The following is a 17,060-nucleotide window of genomic DNA, read 5'->3' as shown; positions in this document are numbered from 1 at the left end:
TTTTTAATTTAGCCACATTCTTTGTTTTCATATTTCTCTCAAAACTCTCCCCTTCTCGGTAAGTTAAAACCCGTTACCCACTTGTTACAATCAAAAGACGAGTTCTTGTTCTTTTCTGTAAAGATTCTTTTCTTCACACTCTTGCTCCTTTTCACTCCCTTGGTTAAAATATGTTTACTTACTACGGAGTTCTCCGTTCACGTAGACCTTTTAAATATACCCGAGTACATAATATCGTATACAAGTCTTATTTATATACGCCTGAATATAAGGTCTACCTAAAGAAAAGTGCGCTCGAGGATATATACTATAAGAATTTTCAAAAGAAAATCCCCAAACACTCGTAAACAATATTTGCCTCTTTCATGGTGTACGTTTGTAAAACCATGTAAATTTGTCTCTTTAATTTCATGATGTATTCAATTCGTATTTAGCAAGGGATTGTTTAGTTCACCTTGTTTTTGCTTATTTGATCTGATATGAACATATTTTTTCTGAAATAAGTAAAAATAAGTTGAATTAAATAAGGCTTAAATCTTAAGGCTTAACTATCAAAATATGTGCCACTCAAAATAAATAAATAAACAAAATACTAATACGTAGTATTTGATTAATAATGACATTTTATTTCTCATTTGAATTTGCTTAACTTAGCTAAACTAGCTTATTAGATTGTTTATTGATCACTGATTTAAACTAAAAGTCTATTAGAACATTTTTTATTGTTAAGGTGTAAATTGATTCCTTACTTATTTCGCTATAAAATCAATTTCAAACCGTAGTTCAAATACTAATTGGGTTTGGAATTTGTTATATACACCCGGATATACTGTACACTCATGAGTATTTTGTTCTCATTTTGATTATTGTTTTTCATTTAATCATCAAATGAAGAGCAAAAACTAACCTTGGCTTAGTTGAGTGTATGTACGATACACCCGGGTGTATATAACGGTCTAAGATGTGTTATTGCATAATCAAATCTAAAACAGAGTACTTCCGTTTTTTACTTGCAACACTTCCTTTTTTATGCTTGCATATACATTATTTCAATCGCTAATATCTTTAATTACAAATATGTAAAACTTATAAACATTTGATATTTCAATAGTATAAATCGTGACGGATTTAACAAGATTCCATAATACTATATATGCTATTAGTTATAAATCATCAATGCTAGTCAAATAGAAGCAAATAAATAGTATAAAAGCCAAATTGTTACAAGTATTAAAAAAAAAAAAAAAACAAGGAAAGTATCTCACTTTTCCGGCCAAAAAAAAAATATCATTAGAGACATTAAATTAATATGAAGGATCTTGCTAACGAACGCCCCCGAGGTGTTGGATAAACATTTAAAATATTACCTAAAGTGGTATTAATTTGTGAAAGTATGACAAAATCACGCGTCAATCGATGTAATTAATGTTAATTTTTAATTTAATCTTTCTATTTTTAACTAGCTTATCCAACGCCCCCGGGCGTTCGTTAGCTTTTGCCTCATTACATTTATATCATTTGTAATTCTTTAAAAGGTTTTTTTAATTATCTAAATCTTAAAATCAATTAAAATGCCAATATGCTATGTTGTGCCATCTAGAAATGATGGTAGTACTTGGATCCGAGTATGTTGATGAAGATGTAATATGGATCAGCCATTTGTTTTTCCAAATGGGCCAGGCTTTGTAGTTCAGTTACTTGTCAGGAAAGAGAAACAGGCTTAATGGGTTTATACTTTCATCCGCAACTTCCAACCACAAAAATCCCACTTTACTATGGCCCAAAGCTCTCTCTAACCACTAGTATTTGCAGATCGCATACTCTTTGGGTTGAGTTGAAAGCTGAAATCATCTTTTCCAACTATTCTTAGGACATTTGGTCCATTTGGAACCATAATATTCAACGGACGCAGATAAGTTTTGCGCATTCTATCATACACTCGAATGTACCTCAAAGAAGATATACCCGAAGGCATGTAGGATGGAGGATGACACAAGTGTAAAGATTGAATCATTGAAAACCATGTATTGATTATCTTGTAGATAGAATTTAAGGTAAAATGACATTGATAAAACCCATTCTTATATTACATATTTCATATGCATAAACAATAATGTACATCACATCAATACAATAATAACAAGAAACATACAATTACAAACTACAAAGTCTACACAAAACATGAGGCAGAAATTAGAATCCTAAATATGCTAAAATCATACTGAGTGAGCCCAAAATACTTGTACCATAAAGCACAACAGCATTTCACTATCAAGAAGATGATATAGATCAGTGTCTTGCTAGTGCGATGCAGCGGCATGGGGACCATAATCAGATGCCCTAAATTGAGTAAGAGTCTCCAAGAGATGATGGGTTGCCTTGTCAAAATTGACAAATCCCATGAACCAGAACTCATGGTTGTCTATTGTAGTCATCTGAATGTATCTTTCATTAGAATTTGCTCCAATAGTCGTCGGGTTAATCGCGCTTATTTGTGCCAGTGGTATCATAACCTGTCACATGAAATTGCACATTTCAGTACTTGTTAACCAATAAATAACAGTAACAGATACGAAATTTGATCTCATGTCTTTGGTATCACCTCATTAAAACTTAACCCTTTATTCTATATATCGCGATTATATTCATAGTACCTTGTAGTAGCTCCAAGCCTCTTGGCCGGAAGGAGCAATGAAAGAAAGCGGACGATCACTGCAGAAGCCAACCCTGACATTAGACAGGTACAGGGTTCCTGCAACAGGTCCTTTGGTGGTGGAGAGGTAACAGGCAAAGGTCTTTTTGAGCTTCTCGTCGGGTTGTGTTTCAAAAATCTGCTTGAACATCGGCTCAAATCCACCCTCTGTCAGTGCCTTTGCCGTCAGATTGATCTTTCCCCAGGCTGCTTCTGATACTGATGGTCCTGTTTTCACTGCATCCATTTTTTTTTCTTACAGTTGTCAGTCAAAATTTCTATAAACAAATTGACCTTTAACAATCACAAAATTCACAAAAATCATCATCTTCTGAAATAAATAGTTTTGGAAGGGTTCGGACGCTTTAGAGTTAGTTATATATACAACGGTTGCATTGGATATTTACGGGTTAAAGGAGACTTACAGTTAGACCAGATGTTACGAGCAATAGTCTCGGCCTTGTGAGTCCAAGTGTTGAAGGCATGAATAACAGGCTCAAGAGGGTTATTAGTAGGTGCTTTATCCAAAGGAGAGTATACCAAGTAAGGTTGATCATGAAAATATTGTTTCTGGTGCTCATCTGCCCTCCACAAGGCCGCTTCCTGGTTGTCTGGATGGGCTGTCGGATTAGCCGGCGGCCCCATCATGTGAGTCCCCCACTTCTTTGTATCTTCCTGATCCATCGACGTCACCACTTGCGGTTGCGGTTGCGGTTGCGGTTGTGGCTGTTCTTCTTGGTGTGTTCCCGCCATTGGTGGTTTGTTTGATCAGTTGAACACAAATTAGGCAAGTAGATAAATGAGGTGTTATGCTTTGTTAGGTACAAATAAAATTTGTCTAAGATGATTTATTTATATACTAATTAGATATTCTAAGCAAGCAAATACAAGTTGAGTTGTTCCAAATTCCAAAATGAAGATGTCACTTCAACGCGGTGTTGTAATTCCTTTCTTGCTAAGTAAGATCACAATTTTTGGTGACTTGTTAACCATTAACTTCAAACTATGTTATAGTTTCAGATTGATAATTTCCGATTAACATTTTACAGACATATCAAATTACTCTATCGATTTTGTTAAAGACGTATCGATTATTTATGAATTTTGATCGGAATTTATTCTATTAAATGTCATCGTCACACCTGGCACGTGAAGTTGTACGTTAATGTTACTTTTGACACCTAGGCTCAAGAAGAACTTTCTCATGTATTTATCCTTAACTTTTATAAGTAGTATGATAAGTTTTATATAAAAAAAAATTGCTAGAGATGTGTGAATTAGACAGGTAGAAATATGAATTTAATATAGAATGTGGTGGAAATATATGGGACTCTCCAGAAATGCGGCCGAGTAGTTTGGATTAGTTTAGAAGATGACTGATGTCGACATATGTTGATGACTAGCAATATTGCTGATTGAAACACCAAACTTTAATTTCAAATTAAAAAAATAAATAAAAATGGCAGAGATATATTTCTGGATTAGATGTCCAATTTTCATTAGCGTGGACCGTGTACATAAGCCCATAAATATGTGAGCATGTGGACCAGGCCCATCACTTAAAATCTTAAGTGTAGTTTTCCACGAGGCCCAAAAAGACTACCATTTAGGTTTTTTTTTTTTTTTTTTTTTTTTTTTTTTTTGGGGGCGTTGTTGTTGGCAATTTGGTACAAGTATTCAAGAATATAGTACTCCGGTATTAAGTTATTAACAATTGTAATTCTGTATCGAGCCAATAAGGGTTGGCTATTTGGCTAAAATGGTAAGCAATGTTTAAGGAGGGTTCGAGTTAGAACCTCATCGTATGTAAAAATTCTTGATAGGAGACTCACATATTATAAGCCAAATGTGAGATATGAATATAGACCGATTAATGGAGGTACATGTGTAATAAATGGTGCATATGTGACATGATGTGTTTGGCAAAGGGTTGATCATCGTGCATGCATTTGTTGTAAGCTAGCTAGCTGTTAGTTTGGCAATAAGGATAAGGACGAAATATAGAAATTTCGCCAATACTTACTTCTAAAAGTTAACGTAGGAAGGAAAGGTATGTAGTGTTAATCCTTAAAAGCAAAACTAGGATTTTACAAAAATTGCCTTCATTAATATTCTACCACAAATCTAATGTTTTAAATTCTACTCATACAATATAATTAATTAATCATAACCTAAAGTGGAACATCAAAATTATGAGCTACTCTAATGTTACCCATGTTGGTCATGAATCATACCCTCCATCTCAAGGCAGATTACTTTCTTTTATATTTTTTCTTCTAAATTTCATAATTTTATACTTGTAATTTTACTTGTATAGTATGGTGCAATACCTTAATTTTGGTGCTAATGAATTGAGCAGGTTGGTATCCTGGACCGGAAACTGCCCCGCCTCCACCGCCTCGGCCGGGTTTTGAGCAGGGGTATGGATCAAGGCCGCCTCCTGGGCCTGGGTATCAAGGTTACTTCAGTGATAATTACCCGCCACCAGTATCCCATGTCCACCACAGCGGCCCAACTCATTATCCATATCAGCAGCCCTATGAAGGCTATGATTACTCCTATGATTCTGGCTGTCCATCCTTCCTTAGGGCTTGGTATTATTAACATCTCTCTTCTTTTTTTTTTTTTTTTTTTTTTTTTTTTTTTTTTATAATTCTTGTTTAATGTTCTTTGTCCTCCTATCTAGATTATACGAAGTTAATATTTTACAACACTGTTTTTCGTTTTTTCTAATTGCACCATTTGATATAAACATACTCCGTAATATTTAGGGTCTGTTTTACTGAATTGAGCTGAACTGAAGTGATTGGAGCTGAACTGAAGTGATTGGAACTGAACTGTTTATAAGAGAAGGAAATTAGGAATTGAACTGAAGTAAACTGAACTGAACCGAAATTAAGCTAAAGAGAACAAACCCTTATTTATTTAGAGCTTTAATGGTATAAAAGATAAGGGATATTGAATTGGTGTGTAAATACATGCACAAAAGTAATAAGTATATAAGAAACTATGAAAGCACATCAAAAAAATTGACATAGTACAATTAATATGAAATTGAATATGACCTTCATGAGCTTGTGTTATGCACACGTTCAATCATCTACAAGAAGCATTACATAATTATTTGGATAGGTGAAATAAACCATACCACTAGAACAAATGAGAAAACTAGAAATTTGATAAAAGTTCTTTAGTGAAAAATTGAAAGTCAAATGAGAAAGTCTTTTTCACTTAGTCCAGTAACTTTTTCTACTTCTAGTAAAATGAAGAAAGTCTTTTTTACTTAGTCCAGTAGAGATTAACCAATCTTCACTCTAGATAAAAGGGCATGGAAAATCAATTTACTAATAATATAATGTATTTCTTTAAACGTTTATTTAACCAAACTACCATTTAATATTGTTGGCTTTAAGAAAACTTGTACTCCGTAACATTTAATCTAATTGGCCCTTTTAGCAAGGAAGTATATTAGATAGAGAATTCTTTTATGTTGGAGATTCCAAACAACTAATCAAGTGTTAGACCATATTGTAAACCAAAATCATAAATAATTCGGCTTTGCATTGAATTATTACGTATTTAATCGGCATTTTGATGATATAAAATGTATGTATATATAATGTTATACAGTATTAATACTAGTTCTTGACTTTGATGTGGATGCAGCGTTACTGCTCTTTGTTGCTGCTGCGTCCTGGAGCAGTGCTGCAGTTTTTGGTGATTTAGTGTAGTGATAATCATGCAATTAAAGTCATGTATTTTATTCATAAACTTTGTTTATTAATTACTTGACAACGATGTAATAATTTAAGATGTTAAATTGTTATAAATCACTTTATTTATTTTATTTTGAGGCACTAGCTAGCCAAGTAGCTACTGTGGCAACAGGTTGTTGAGGCCGGCTAGTATTTGTTGGAAGTTGTCCAACAGCCTTCAACTTTGTTACTAGGAGATATCCCTATAAACTAGGTCATGAAGCCCACTAGAGAAATAGACATGAAGAAGCCATTCTTAAAATCAGTCCAATTTGACTAATGGCTATCTGCCTATCTTAAATGGCGTAGAGAATTACTTCGTACATTGTACTCCCTCCGCCCCCGAATGATAGTCACTATTTTCATTTTTGGACACCCAAAATGTTAGTCACATTTCACAATTTTAGGTCCCATACAATAACACAAAATGACCTATATACCCTCATTTTTTTTTGGTTGTATTATCTAGGGCTGAGCAAAACTATCCGAAAAACCGATCCGTAACCGTTCCGAAAATTAGGGTACCCGATCCCGATAATCATAACGGTTCGGGTACCCGTTCCGATAATTTGTTATTGGGTATGGTTATGGGTATCATTTTAAAATTAACGGTTACCCGATCCGATAAGCATTTTTTTTTTTGCTTTTTTCCCTACTTAAATCTATTAATATAAATCTAAACTTTTACTTTACTTCATAATCACTTTATAATATCAATGATTAGTAATATTATTAATAATTTGGTCAAGATCATACAGTATTGTTTTTAATTAGTTGTAAATTATATCATAATAACTACATAATTAAGTTTAATTATCATTATTGGATATCTTATTGGGTACCCAATAACCAATCCGAAAATCCGGGTACCCGTATCGGTTCCGGTTATGGGTATCACTTTTAGTAATTTTGGTTATCGGGTACCCGAACCGTTAGTACTAACGGTACGGGTACCCGTCCCATGCTCACCCCTAGTATTATCTGTGCTTCCCAAAATACCCTCATATTTGCCTTTGTATTTGTGCCTTAATTGAATGAGTTGTCTCCCTTTTTAATGACAATCAGTTTCTCTCTCTTCTTTTTGTTTTGCACATGATTGGGTTTTAGTTCCTATGTACTTTATTTACTTCTCCTTAATTCCCGTGATTTTCACCCAAAAGTGACTATCATTCGGGGACGGAGGGAGTATGTGTTAATGTTAAACTAATTAATCGCTTAAAAAACTTCATCCCATCCATGTAAAAGGAGTTTGATTCTCGAAATAAGCCCATTGAATGAATGTGTCAACTAAATATACAATTCGTCTATTATTTTGAATCAAAATAAAGTTAAATTAAAAATATATAGAGAGTAAAAGAAAGTTCTTTCAAAAGATTAAAAAAAAAAGAAAGTACTCGTAATAATTAAAAGAAATACAAATGTAAAAAGCATGTTAGAAAATTCTTATTTTTGAATCTTACTCCGCAGTATTTTGCATGGCTTTCAATCGAAGGAAATATAAACTAACGTCTTTTTTTTTTTTTTTTTTTAATTCATTTTCTGTTGTTTTATTTATATAGGGTAGTCGCAGTTCCTAATTTAATACTCCATATAAACATAGAGTAAAAATGGTTGCTTGATTCATGGACATAGATGTCGGCAATAGAACCCTCCATAGTTCATATAGTAGACATGTAAAAGTGTAACTAATTCAAGCACAACAGTAATCAATGAATGAGAAAATGTATTAAAAACATCAAAAACATGTTAATAAGCCGAACAATAAAATCAATAATTCATATAGTACAAGAATTGCTTGGTGCTAAAGATAATTAAGTGGATAATCAAAAAGCACGTGGTTAGGCCAAAAACGTAGAAAAGGGTAAGTTTGGTGTAAGGGGGACATCCTTTTTTTGTGTTGAATTTAATTTAATTAAATGTTATGTTCGGCTGATTCAAATTCAACCGTAGAATTCCCTATTTTCAAGGCCACGTTTTTTATATTGCTACAATTTAATTTGATTTAATGTGCCGCTCTTTTTTCAAGGGTAAAGGTAAATACAAGGTGCAGCTTGCGTGAACTAAGGAGTTGTTGAAATTCAAACTAATTCTCTTTCTAAAGTTGCGTGAGGCGTGATCCACCTCTTTAAATACACAACTCACAGCTATCTCCACAAATACAGTTATATTCACAACTATATTTTGCCGAATATGTCTTTAAAAGATGGTAGTTTAGTATGATTATTCATCTCACCTTAAAAATATAGGAGTACGTAACTAATACCAATTACCCAAAATTAAACCCCATACACCAATTAAGACCAAATCATACACCAATTAAAGACCAAGTTCAAAAACATATTAAAAAAAAAAGTTTAAAAAAAAATTGTTTAAAAGTTGCGACTATATGACAACTGACAAGGTAATTGGATCTCATCCTCCATTTTAAGGAACCGTTGTAACAAGTTTCGGGTTGAAGTTCAAGTTCGAGAATTTTGATATGACAGGTATTATGCTCACCCCTTAAAATATGTTCCAATCAAATCAATGCCTTAAAAATAAAAATAAGAACGGAGGAGTAGTGATTAAGGATCTGTTCTGATTTACCAAATAAAGCTGAATTGAATTGAACTAATTAGAACTGAATTGAATCGTTGATGAGAGAAGAAAATTAAGAATTAAACTGAACCGAAATGAAACTAAGATAAACATAACATACTTAAAAAAAGCAAGCAAATAGAGAGAATAAAAGGTGAATCACGGCCTTTGACACTTGTACCCCAGGCTTTGACACTTGTATCCCCACCTCTGCAGTCATGCCCCCATTCATCTCGTGAACGTCGTGACTCAATAAATTAAAGCCCCACTTCTCATCCGTTTCTCCCTCCTCCCTTTCCCATTCAAAACAAACAAACTACAAATTCCAACCACTGCTATTTCTTTTTAGCTTGTTTTAAATATGTGCGAGTGAAGTCAAGTTGTTAGATGCAATTCCATCCCCTCTCACATAAATCATAATCCATTATTACGCTCCTTTTAATTTCTTGCAATTACAACCATTCCACAAATTAAAAAATCACTACTCCGTATTATTCTTGAATCAACAATTACATACTTGACAAAATCTCACTAGACGACCAAGTCATGGCTAAGTCTCACGTTGAACTCGACTTCTTTGGGTTACAACCCTTGCCCCATCCTCCGCAACCTCAGTCTCAGCCTCAGCCTCGGCATCGCCTTGATCGCCGTGCAAGTTTCCGTGGTATGTAACCAACACCGATATGATATGATATGATATGATATTATTCGTATTTGTCGTAAAATGTTAATTATGATTTGTGAAACAGGAATAGCAAAGATAAATCCGGAAATAGTGAAGAATGTGATAGCAAGCAAGTATGGTGCACCTGCCGCAGCTGATTATAATCCTAAGTCCGTGTCTCTTCCTGGGACTCCTCGTCTTGGATTTTCTCAACTCCCCGTCTTTCAACCTCAACCTGGGTTTGTTTTCAATTTTTTAATATTATTTATTTTTATAAAACGTGTTTTTAATATTGGTCAACTTAAATATCTAATTTTAATTAAAGTTGTTTAAAAGAAAATAAAAATGAAGGGATTTATTAATTTAATAATTGAGAAAAGAAAACAGGGCAGGTAGCATGGAGAAGGCTGGAGAAACTGCCCCAATGACCATATTCTATAATGGGACCGTTTCTGTTTTTGATCTGCCCCACGACAAGGTTTCTACTTGTTTACTATTTCTTCTATTTAACAAATATTGATCGTCTTTTGTGAATTACTGCCTCCGTTACCGGTTATGTGCAACGATTTGACATAAAACAGAGAGGAAAAATGTCTAATCGTTGCAGATAACTTGTAACGGAGGTAGTATATACAAGAAAAACATTACACGTATGTAATTAGGCCGTGTTGGTATGATAAACAATTGTGATTATGATTGACAGGCAGAGCACGTAATGAAGCTAGCAATGGAAAAGTATGGAAAAGTGTTGGATGAATCAAGTTTAATGTCACCCAAAATAAGTACTAATACTGAGAATATACAAGGATCACTAAGTGAGGATGGAGGTTAGTGGAGTATTAATCTACTTTTAATTATGATTTGGAGGTAATTAATTATTAATTAATTAAACATGCGTGTGTTAGTGTTTGAATTAAGATTCCTTAAAATGTTTGCATTAAAATGGGAATATGTTTGTTTAGATGATGCTGATATGCCTATCAAACGTAAGAAATCACTTCAGAGGTTCTTTGAGAAGCGCAAAGAGAGGTATTTTCATTCTTCTACTACTTGTTTTTATTATTCTTAAGTTATGCATGCACCTTTGAGATGGTTTGGTAGCTTCATAATAATAAGTTTGTGATTAAATTTAAGAAAAAAGTACAATTTATATCATATGAGTAGTTTTATACTCGGTATTATATTTTATGGGAATGGTTTTTTTGAAGGTAAGAAAAGGTAAATTAGTGAAATTGTATTTTGTTGGTTGATGAGAGAATAAATAATGGGATCACCTCCATAGGCCCATTATTAAAGTTGGAAGGAATACTTATTTCTGATTTTCATAAAAGAAGTAACGTGAATCATGTGAATATAAGAGTATATAATCAAATATTTGCTTATTTCATAATAAATAGATTATGAGAGTGAGGGATAACTCAAGTATTCATAGCTTCTCTTTCGAACATCCGATCAATTCTCACCCCCGTCTTTTGTGGCTCTCTAAACATCAAAAAATAAAAAATGATCATCATATTATTTTATTTGTGTTTGCTTATTGTGAAATATCTTTAAGATCATAATTATAAGGTTAAAAACAATTTTCATATTAAAAAATTCATCAATGAGAATTTTAGGGCTTGTTCTCTTCGAGTCTTCGGCTTATTTTCAATTTAGTTCAGTTCAGTTCCTAATTTTCTTCTCTTATAAAATATTCATTTCAATTCAGCTCTAATCTGTTAAGTTCAATAAATCAAAACAGATCTGTAAACAATTTCATTTAATACAAATTAATCTCATTTCCTTACAAATTATTATACCCATAGTGCAATTAAATTTAAAATTTAATCTAATCATGAAATCGGATTATAGATTTATAATAGACTAAATCCAGTGAATTAAACATAATTTAAACTATCTTCATTTCATTTTAGTTTGATTACGTACCTTAGCTTTAATTTCACTGTTTTTCACGGTATAATATTATTATATAATAAATACCCTTTATCAATTGGTATAGATTCATAAGGTGGTTATAATTTGATATACTTAGCCAATTAGAGTGCCCTCCTTTATTAATATTAATCGGTCAAACTTCTAAGTTCAATTCAACATACACAAAAGTTTTCTTTCTTTGTTTTCAACTAACCTAGCCTATACTCCATTGACTAGAATTCGCTAAGATTGTTGTCTAGGAACAATTGGTGATAACAAACTAATAACAAATGGTTAATTAAAGTGCAAATAATTGAAACGAAGGATGGTAGGTCAGTAGATGGTTAGTCGCTTATGTATACTTTTAACTTTAGCATGGTGGTTCACTGGTTCAAGTTTTATGAAGAAAGTGGGAGGGACCCAACAAGTATTACTTTATTTGGAATTAGTCTATGATAGACTGATAGTGGTACATATCCTTACCTTATTTGTTATACTCCGTATTTTTTTTCGCAAAATAAAGCTTATAATCGACAAGATACATATAATTTGAGTCTATTTTAAAACACAAACTTTCCAAAAAAAATCGTTTGTACAATAATTATTGTACATTTATTATAAAGATAGCCTAAAGTAATCAAAAGTTACCCATAAAATGAATAAAAATTACCCATGAAATAAATAAAAGTTACCCCAATATGCATAAAAGTAACCCAATATAAATAAAAAATTATTTACGCTTTATTAGTAAAGAATCACATTTTAAATGAATAAAAATCAATTATTAGTGATTGAATGTAATTAAACTATCTTTATAAAGTACGGAGTATAAACTACGAAGTATTACCCAAAAAAAAAGAAGAGAAAAACCTACCTTTATAAAACTTTTTTTGTTGTCTATTTATATAAAAAATTATATTATGTTTAAAGTTACCCAAAAAAGGCAAAAAGTGAACCTAAAATTAGCTATAAGTTATGCTCGATGTATACTACTATTAGTATTAATCGGGTATATATAAAAGTTTTTCATTTTAAAAACAGTTACATACATTTTGGTTTTACATGATAAAGATATTGCATAGACATAATAAATTATTATAATAATACTCTAAAAATCGAAAGAATCCACGTTTAAATTATTTATTGATTTGGGAAACTACTTGATTCTTTCCTGGAAAGCTTTTGGAAATACGTCAAATAATGTGATTTGTCCATTATCTCTAAAGTATGAGTTGGTTGAGGTTGAGTGGGTCTTTCCCTTTGCTTGCAAATTACAATCACCAAAAGATTCAAAACTCTTCATCACATCTTCCTTTTATAGGATGCCATTCTTTAAGATTACCCGCAAAACTAGCATTTCCCGTACGATATTCTTTGCTTCCTGGCTCCTTTAAATGATGCTCGTACAAATTCTTGCCTGATTTTCCACAATATTTCCTTTTTCATTCATACATTATGATGGTAGAGAATTTTAATTAATGTTGGACAATTTTCTTCATTAATCAATGGTGGGTACGTAACACGTGTTGGGCTGTGGGCTTGTGGCTCAATTTTATAGATGTATTTATCAAAATAGCAACATAAATAGATATTAACATAACCAACCGACTTCTAATACTTAAAAAACTCAATAATGCAAGTTTTTGATTTTTAGAGTAAGTCGAATTTTCATAAGCAATTCTCGAGGATCAACAGTAATATGCTATGCACCCGTAAGTTGTTAAAAGTGTTAGTCCGTGACATAATGTTTGAAACTAGTTCGGAAGAGGGCGGAACTAAGGAAGCAGTATTGGTTAATTGATGCAGGTTGGTGTCACCATATGCAAACATGGAACACATGGTTACCGGAGTCCACCAGCAAAAGACCTAAATTACTATGCAAATGTCACAGTTGAAGACAACAATGTTGATTATTTTGCCGTATTGTTTGTGTTATCTTATTTTCCAGAATTAACCAAACATTATCTTTCAATTCCCTGTATAAAAGTCGTCTTGCAACTTCCACCCTCTTTCCTTTTCTTATGGGAATTCTGCACGTGTTTATTTTATTTGTCGTATATTTAGCATTATTACGCATTTCGTATTTAAGTATTATTTGTATAAAAAAAATCTAGCTAGGTTCTATTCTAGACCAACCATCTAGTATAGAATTGACTATATAATTCGTACTGTATTTTAATTCGTTTAGCTTTAATTAGTCAAACAATGGAGTGGGTGCTTCCTTATTAGCAATAATGATGTCTTTATTTATTTGATTGTTCGGTTATACTCCGTATTAATGCTTTATGTTTTAGTCACGTTTCTCATTGACTTGGCCAACTAACTTTATGTTATAGACTTTGTTGAATAATTTAATTTTTATACTATTCTCCCATTGTTCTTTCTTATTTGTGGTCCTTTCAATTGTTTGATTGATGTATGTATCTGATTATTTGCGAAAAGACTGAAACCTTCGAATCAATACTTTGCATAATATTCACATTTAAATATTTAATACTTCCTTTGTTTCTTTTTAGTTGACGCCGTTTGATTTAGGCACATATATTAAGGACAGGAGAAAGAGTGATAGAGAATGAAAAAGCAATTGGGTATCTTGTAAATGCATGGTAAAAAAAGTTACCCTTAAAAGAAACGCGTCAACTAAAAAAAACTTCCTAAAAAGAAATACATGTCAATTTAAAAAAACGGATGTAGTAATTAATATCTTATTTTATTTGCGTGGCATATGCAAATATTTGATTAGAGAATATGACTTTAATTCATTAAATAAACACGATTGTCTGGCATAACCAATTGACCAAATTGGTAAATAAAAAAGACCCTTAGCGACAATTTGGTAAAAAAACTTTCTCCGGCGACAATTTGGTAAAAAAAAATAACCTTAAGCGACAATTTGGTAAATAAAATAATATCAAGCAACAATTAACCCAAAAAAATACAAAAAATTCCGATAAATTCTCGCGAATGCTTAATATAGTTCATTTTTCTTGTTATTTTACCAACCCTTTTTTACGGAAATAACAATTTGAAGAAAAAAAACGTTAAGTATCAATTTTCACTTAAGTTTCATACTCCTTATTAACGAAATTTTTTTCAAAAGGGGTTGGAAATAAAAAGGGATGACATGCAAATTCAAAATTTTAAACGGAAAAAATAAATTTAAGAACACAAAAACAAATTAAAATAGGATTTTTAAAGGGATTGTCGGGAAAAAATAGATTTTTTTCAGTTCTGTTCTAATAAGTTAAGTTAATAACCCCTAAATGTCTAATACTAGTATTAAGCATTTTAGACTATATATGTCTAGTTTTAAATGCTCTCAAAGAGAAATTGAGTCCATAAATCCAATAAATATGCTAGATGATCTAGCATTTAGACATTGATAAATGATAGATTGAGAGTAGAGGTGTTAATTCGGACGGTCAAATCTAGTCACATCAATTTTTAAAGTTCATTCAAACTAAATTATTATGTCACACAAGGTCTAAAAACTACAAATCTATAACCGAACTAATGGCCTAAAATTAAGAATTGAGCTTCTATTAAGCCGAAGATACTAGACCCTAAGCCAATGAAACTAACGAATGAACCTCAAATCTAACTAAAGAGTGCACATCAAATCCACCCATCTTGTGGACTAAGCCAATGAATAGTTCGGATACCTTTTTTTTTTGTTGGTAAGGAGAAAGGTCATATCGGCCAAAACCTCTCATTCCGGATTAGCGCTAATGAGAAATAAGGTTATGAGATAGTTCGTATAAACCTTACAAGTTTCGTTCATCATATTACCGTAGTCAATTTTTCATTTTGGTCTTAATAGGAATAACGAATTCCTTAATTAAAAGAGCCCCTTGCCCTCTATTAACCCTGTTATAATTCACTCTAATGGATTAATACATTTGCTACGAACAATTAGACTCCATCAAAGCAGAATCCAAGCTTAGGATGAACAATTTTTTACCAAAATATACTCAAATCAATTATACTTATATTATATTATAATAAAAAATATAGGTCTTGACCAGGCCCTCAAATCAGAGAAATTCAGAGGGGGCAGACATGTCGACCTAAGCTTAACTCTCTGTGCACACTACCATGCTTCCTTCATCATTTTTTTATCCAGAGCATCGGCTTATTGTGCACAGTATTTTTTTAAATTTATACTATAAACTAAACAAGTAATTAATTGATTAAGTTGCTAATTAGCTATAACAAGAACAGATGAGGTTGATTATAGGAGCATCAGTTTTAAAAAGCTCGATTTTTGTAACATCATGCATTACAACTCAGTAGTTATATCATGTGTATCATCATCTGCTCACTAATTCATCACCCCCAGATCATAAAATTTGATTATTCAAATTCAATACTTTTATCAGGAAACATGAATTTAAACAATAAGAGTTAAGAAAGATGAGAAATTAAAAACCAGCCGAAAAAATTATAAAAATAAGTAGAAAAACATAGAGAAAATGAAGATCAAATTGGAGCAACAGAAGAATTGAATTGAAGATGAAAGATTGAAACTTTACAGATGAATGATGAGGAAGTGAAGCAGAAGATGATCCCCATTTAAAGGCGGCCAAGTGAAACCCTAGATGGGGGGTGGTGTATGCAATGGGCCGCGCCACCAAGTTTTAGGATGTGTTATCATTATTGTAATATTGGGTTACTTGCTAGCTCAGTGGGCCTGGCTTAATTTCAGCCTAAACTCAAAACCTTTTTTATTTAGCATTTTAGCCTAATTAGTAAATATGTCTATTGGGGTGTGGACATGAATAGAATTAATCACCTTTCACCAACAAGTTTTATGATTCCAAAAGACACCTCACACATTTACTTTCCTTTAGGAACAATTTTTTGAAATTGATCTGAAAGTGTGGAATATAGCCTTTGATTTTGGACATATTTTGAATTTTTCTGTGTTCATAAAAGGTTAGAAGTCAGAGTTCTTCCACGGACATCACAAAGACCATAGGAGGTCGTATGCATGGGGAGCTAGAAATGTTTATCTTGTCTTTGAAATGACAAGTTAGCCGGTTACGTATACACCTTCTTTCGTTAGTTCAAAGACAACATCCACATGCCTTTAAGTGACCAAGTGGTTAGAGGGAGAACGTCCACATGCCTTTCGTTAATTTTATATGTTCGACCTTCTTCACAAGTACATTTTAATTTATTTATTTATTAAGGCACCTTTCAATATATAATTTTGGTTTCGTGCCCTGTAAGTGATGGTCAGATATGGTTCTAAATAACATCATATGGTATGAGTGTATGAACCTAAGAGTGCCTCCCTTGTAATTACTTGAGTTTTTGACATAAGGTCCTAGCTTTGAATATTTGAGATTGATCAGATTTCATCGGTGAATTATATGAAGTATTATTCACTTCAAAAATAACATTCGGAGAATCATTTCCTGACACATTTATAGAAGCCCCGTTGTTAGGAAAGATT

At 32.4% G+C, this 17,060-nt stretch overlaps 3 protein-coding genes and 2 non-coding genes across 5 annotated transcripts; 2 read left to right on the top strand and 3 right to left on the bottom strand.

Moving 5' to 3' along the window:
- Window positions 1–2,065: 2,065 nt before the first annotated feature.
- Window positions 2,066–3,503, bottom strand: LOC145628793 (GEM-like protein 5). The gene is made up of 3 exons (XM_081681233.1): window positions 3,118–3,503; window positions 2,655–2,929; window positions 2,066–2,513 (listed from the first exon to the last, which is right to left on the bottom strand). Exons 1-3 carry the CDS (start codon window positions 3,443–3,445, stop codon window positions 2,301–2,303), a joined length of 816 nt encoding a protein of 271 aa, XP_081537359.1. The 5' UTR covers window positions 3,446–3,503; the 3' UTR covers window positions 2,066–2,300.
- A 1,255-nt stretch (window positions 3,504–4,758) lies between these two features.
- On the top strand, window positions 4,759–6,539 carry LOC145628710 (protein CYSTEINE-RICH TRANSMEMBRANE MODULE 7-like). Its single transcript, XM_081681124.1, has 3 exons — window positions 4,759–4,939; window positions 5,052–5,286; window positions 6,359–6,539. Exons 1-3 carry the CDS (start codon window positions 4,885–4,887, stop codon window positions 6,411–6,413), a joined length of 345 nt encoding a protein of 114 aa, XP_081537250.1. The 5' UTR covers window positions 4,759–4,884; the 3' UTR covers window positions 6,414–6,539.
- A 2,597-nt stretch (window positions 6,540–9,136) lies between these two features.
- On the top strand, window positions 9,137–13,863 carry LOC145628627 (protein TIFY 9-like). Its single transcript, XM_081681014.1, has 6 exons — window positions 9,137–9,688; window positions 9,774–9,927; window positions 10,076–10,166; window positions 10,392–10,515; window positions 10,651–10,717; window positions 13,409–13,863. Exons 1-6 carry the CDS (start codon window positions 9,571–9,573, stop codon window positions 13,470–13,472), a joined length of 618 nt encoding a protein of 205 aa, XP_081537140.1. The 5' UTR covers window positions 9,137–9,570; the 3' UTR covers window positions 13,473–13,863.
- Window positions 13,864–15,608: 1,745 nt separating this feature from the next.
- LOC145566643 (small nucleolar RNA snoR100) lies at window positions 15,609–15,712 on the bottom strand. The gene has a single exon (XR_014095465.1). It is a non-coding gene; the product is annotated as a small nucleolar RNA snoR100 (small nucleolar RNA).
- Window positions 15,713–15,838: 126 nt separating this feature from the next.
- On the bottom strand, window positions 15,839–15,922 carry LOC145564150 (small nucleolar RNA SNORD36). The gene has a single exon (XR_014094758.1). It is a non-coding gene; the product is annotated as a small nucleolar RNA SNORD36 (small nucleolar RNA).
- Window positions 15,923–17,060: the final 1,138 nt, after the last annotated feature.

The sequence above is a fragment of the Chenopodium album genome, chromosome 1 (assembly GCF_948465745.1).
Source record: "Chenopodium album chromosome 1, dcCheAlbu1.1, whole genome shotgun sequence".
In the NCBI taxonomy this organism is placed as follows: domain Eukaryota; kingdom Viridiplantae; phylum Streptophyta; class Magnoliopsida; order Caryophyllales; family Amaranthaceae; genus Chenopodium; species Chenopodium album.
Note: the sequence above shows the minus strand (reverse complement) of the source record. Positions and strands in the feature narration are given on the sequence as shown.

What these genes read in the sequence shown, in the direction of transcription:
- LOC145628793 (XM_081681233.1), bottom strand. Translation starts at nt 3,445, where the DNA reads ATGGCGGGAACACACCAAGAAGAACAGCCACAACCGCAACCGCAACCG. An exon ending in TCGTAACATCTGGTCTAACT is followed by an intron (nt 2,930 to 3,117) that starts GTAAGTCTCCTT and finishes AAATGGATGCAG; the next exon opens with TGAAAACAGGACCATCAGTA. An exon ending in AGGCTTGGAGCTACTACAAG is followed by an intron (nt 2,514 to 2,654) that starts GTACTATGAATA and finishes TTCATGTGACAG; the next exon opens with GTTATGATACCACTGGCACA.
- LOC145628710 (XM_081681124.1), top strand. Translation starts at nt 4,885, where the DNA reads ATGAGCTACTCTAATGTTACCCATGTTGGTCATGAATCATACCCTCCA. An exon ending in ATCATACCCTCCATCTCAAG is followed by an intron (nt 4,940 to 5,051) that starts GCAGATTACTTT and finishes TGAATTGAGCAG; the next exon opens with GTTGGTATCCTGGACCGGAA. An exon ending in CCATCCTTCCTTAGGGCTTG is followed by an intron (nt 5,287 to 6,358) that starts GTATTATTAACA and finishes ATGTGGATGCAG; the next exon opens with CGTTACTGCTCTTTGTTGCT.
- LOC145628627 (XM_081681014.1), top strand. Translation starts at nt 9,571, where the DNA reads ATGGCTAAGTCTCACGTTGAACTCGACTTCTTTGGGTTACAACCCTTG. An exon ending in GTCTTTCAACCTCAACCTGG is followed by an intron (nt 9,928 to 10,075) that starts GTTTGTTTTCAA and finishes AAAAGAAAACAG; the next exon opens with GGCAGGTAGCATGGAGAAGG. An exon ending in TTTGAGAAGCGCAAAGAGAG is followed by an intron (nt 10,718 to 13,408) that starts GTATTTTCATTC and finishes TAATTGATGCAG; the next exon opens with GTTGGTGTCACCATATGCAA.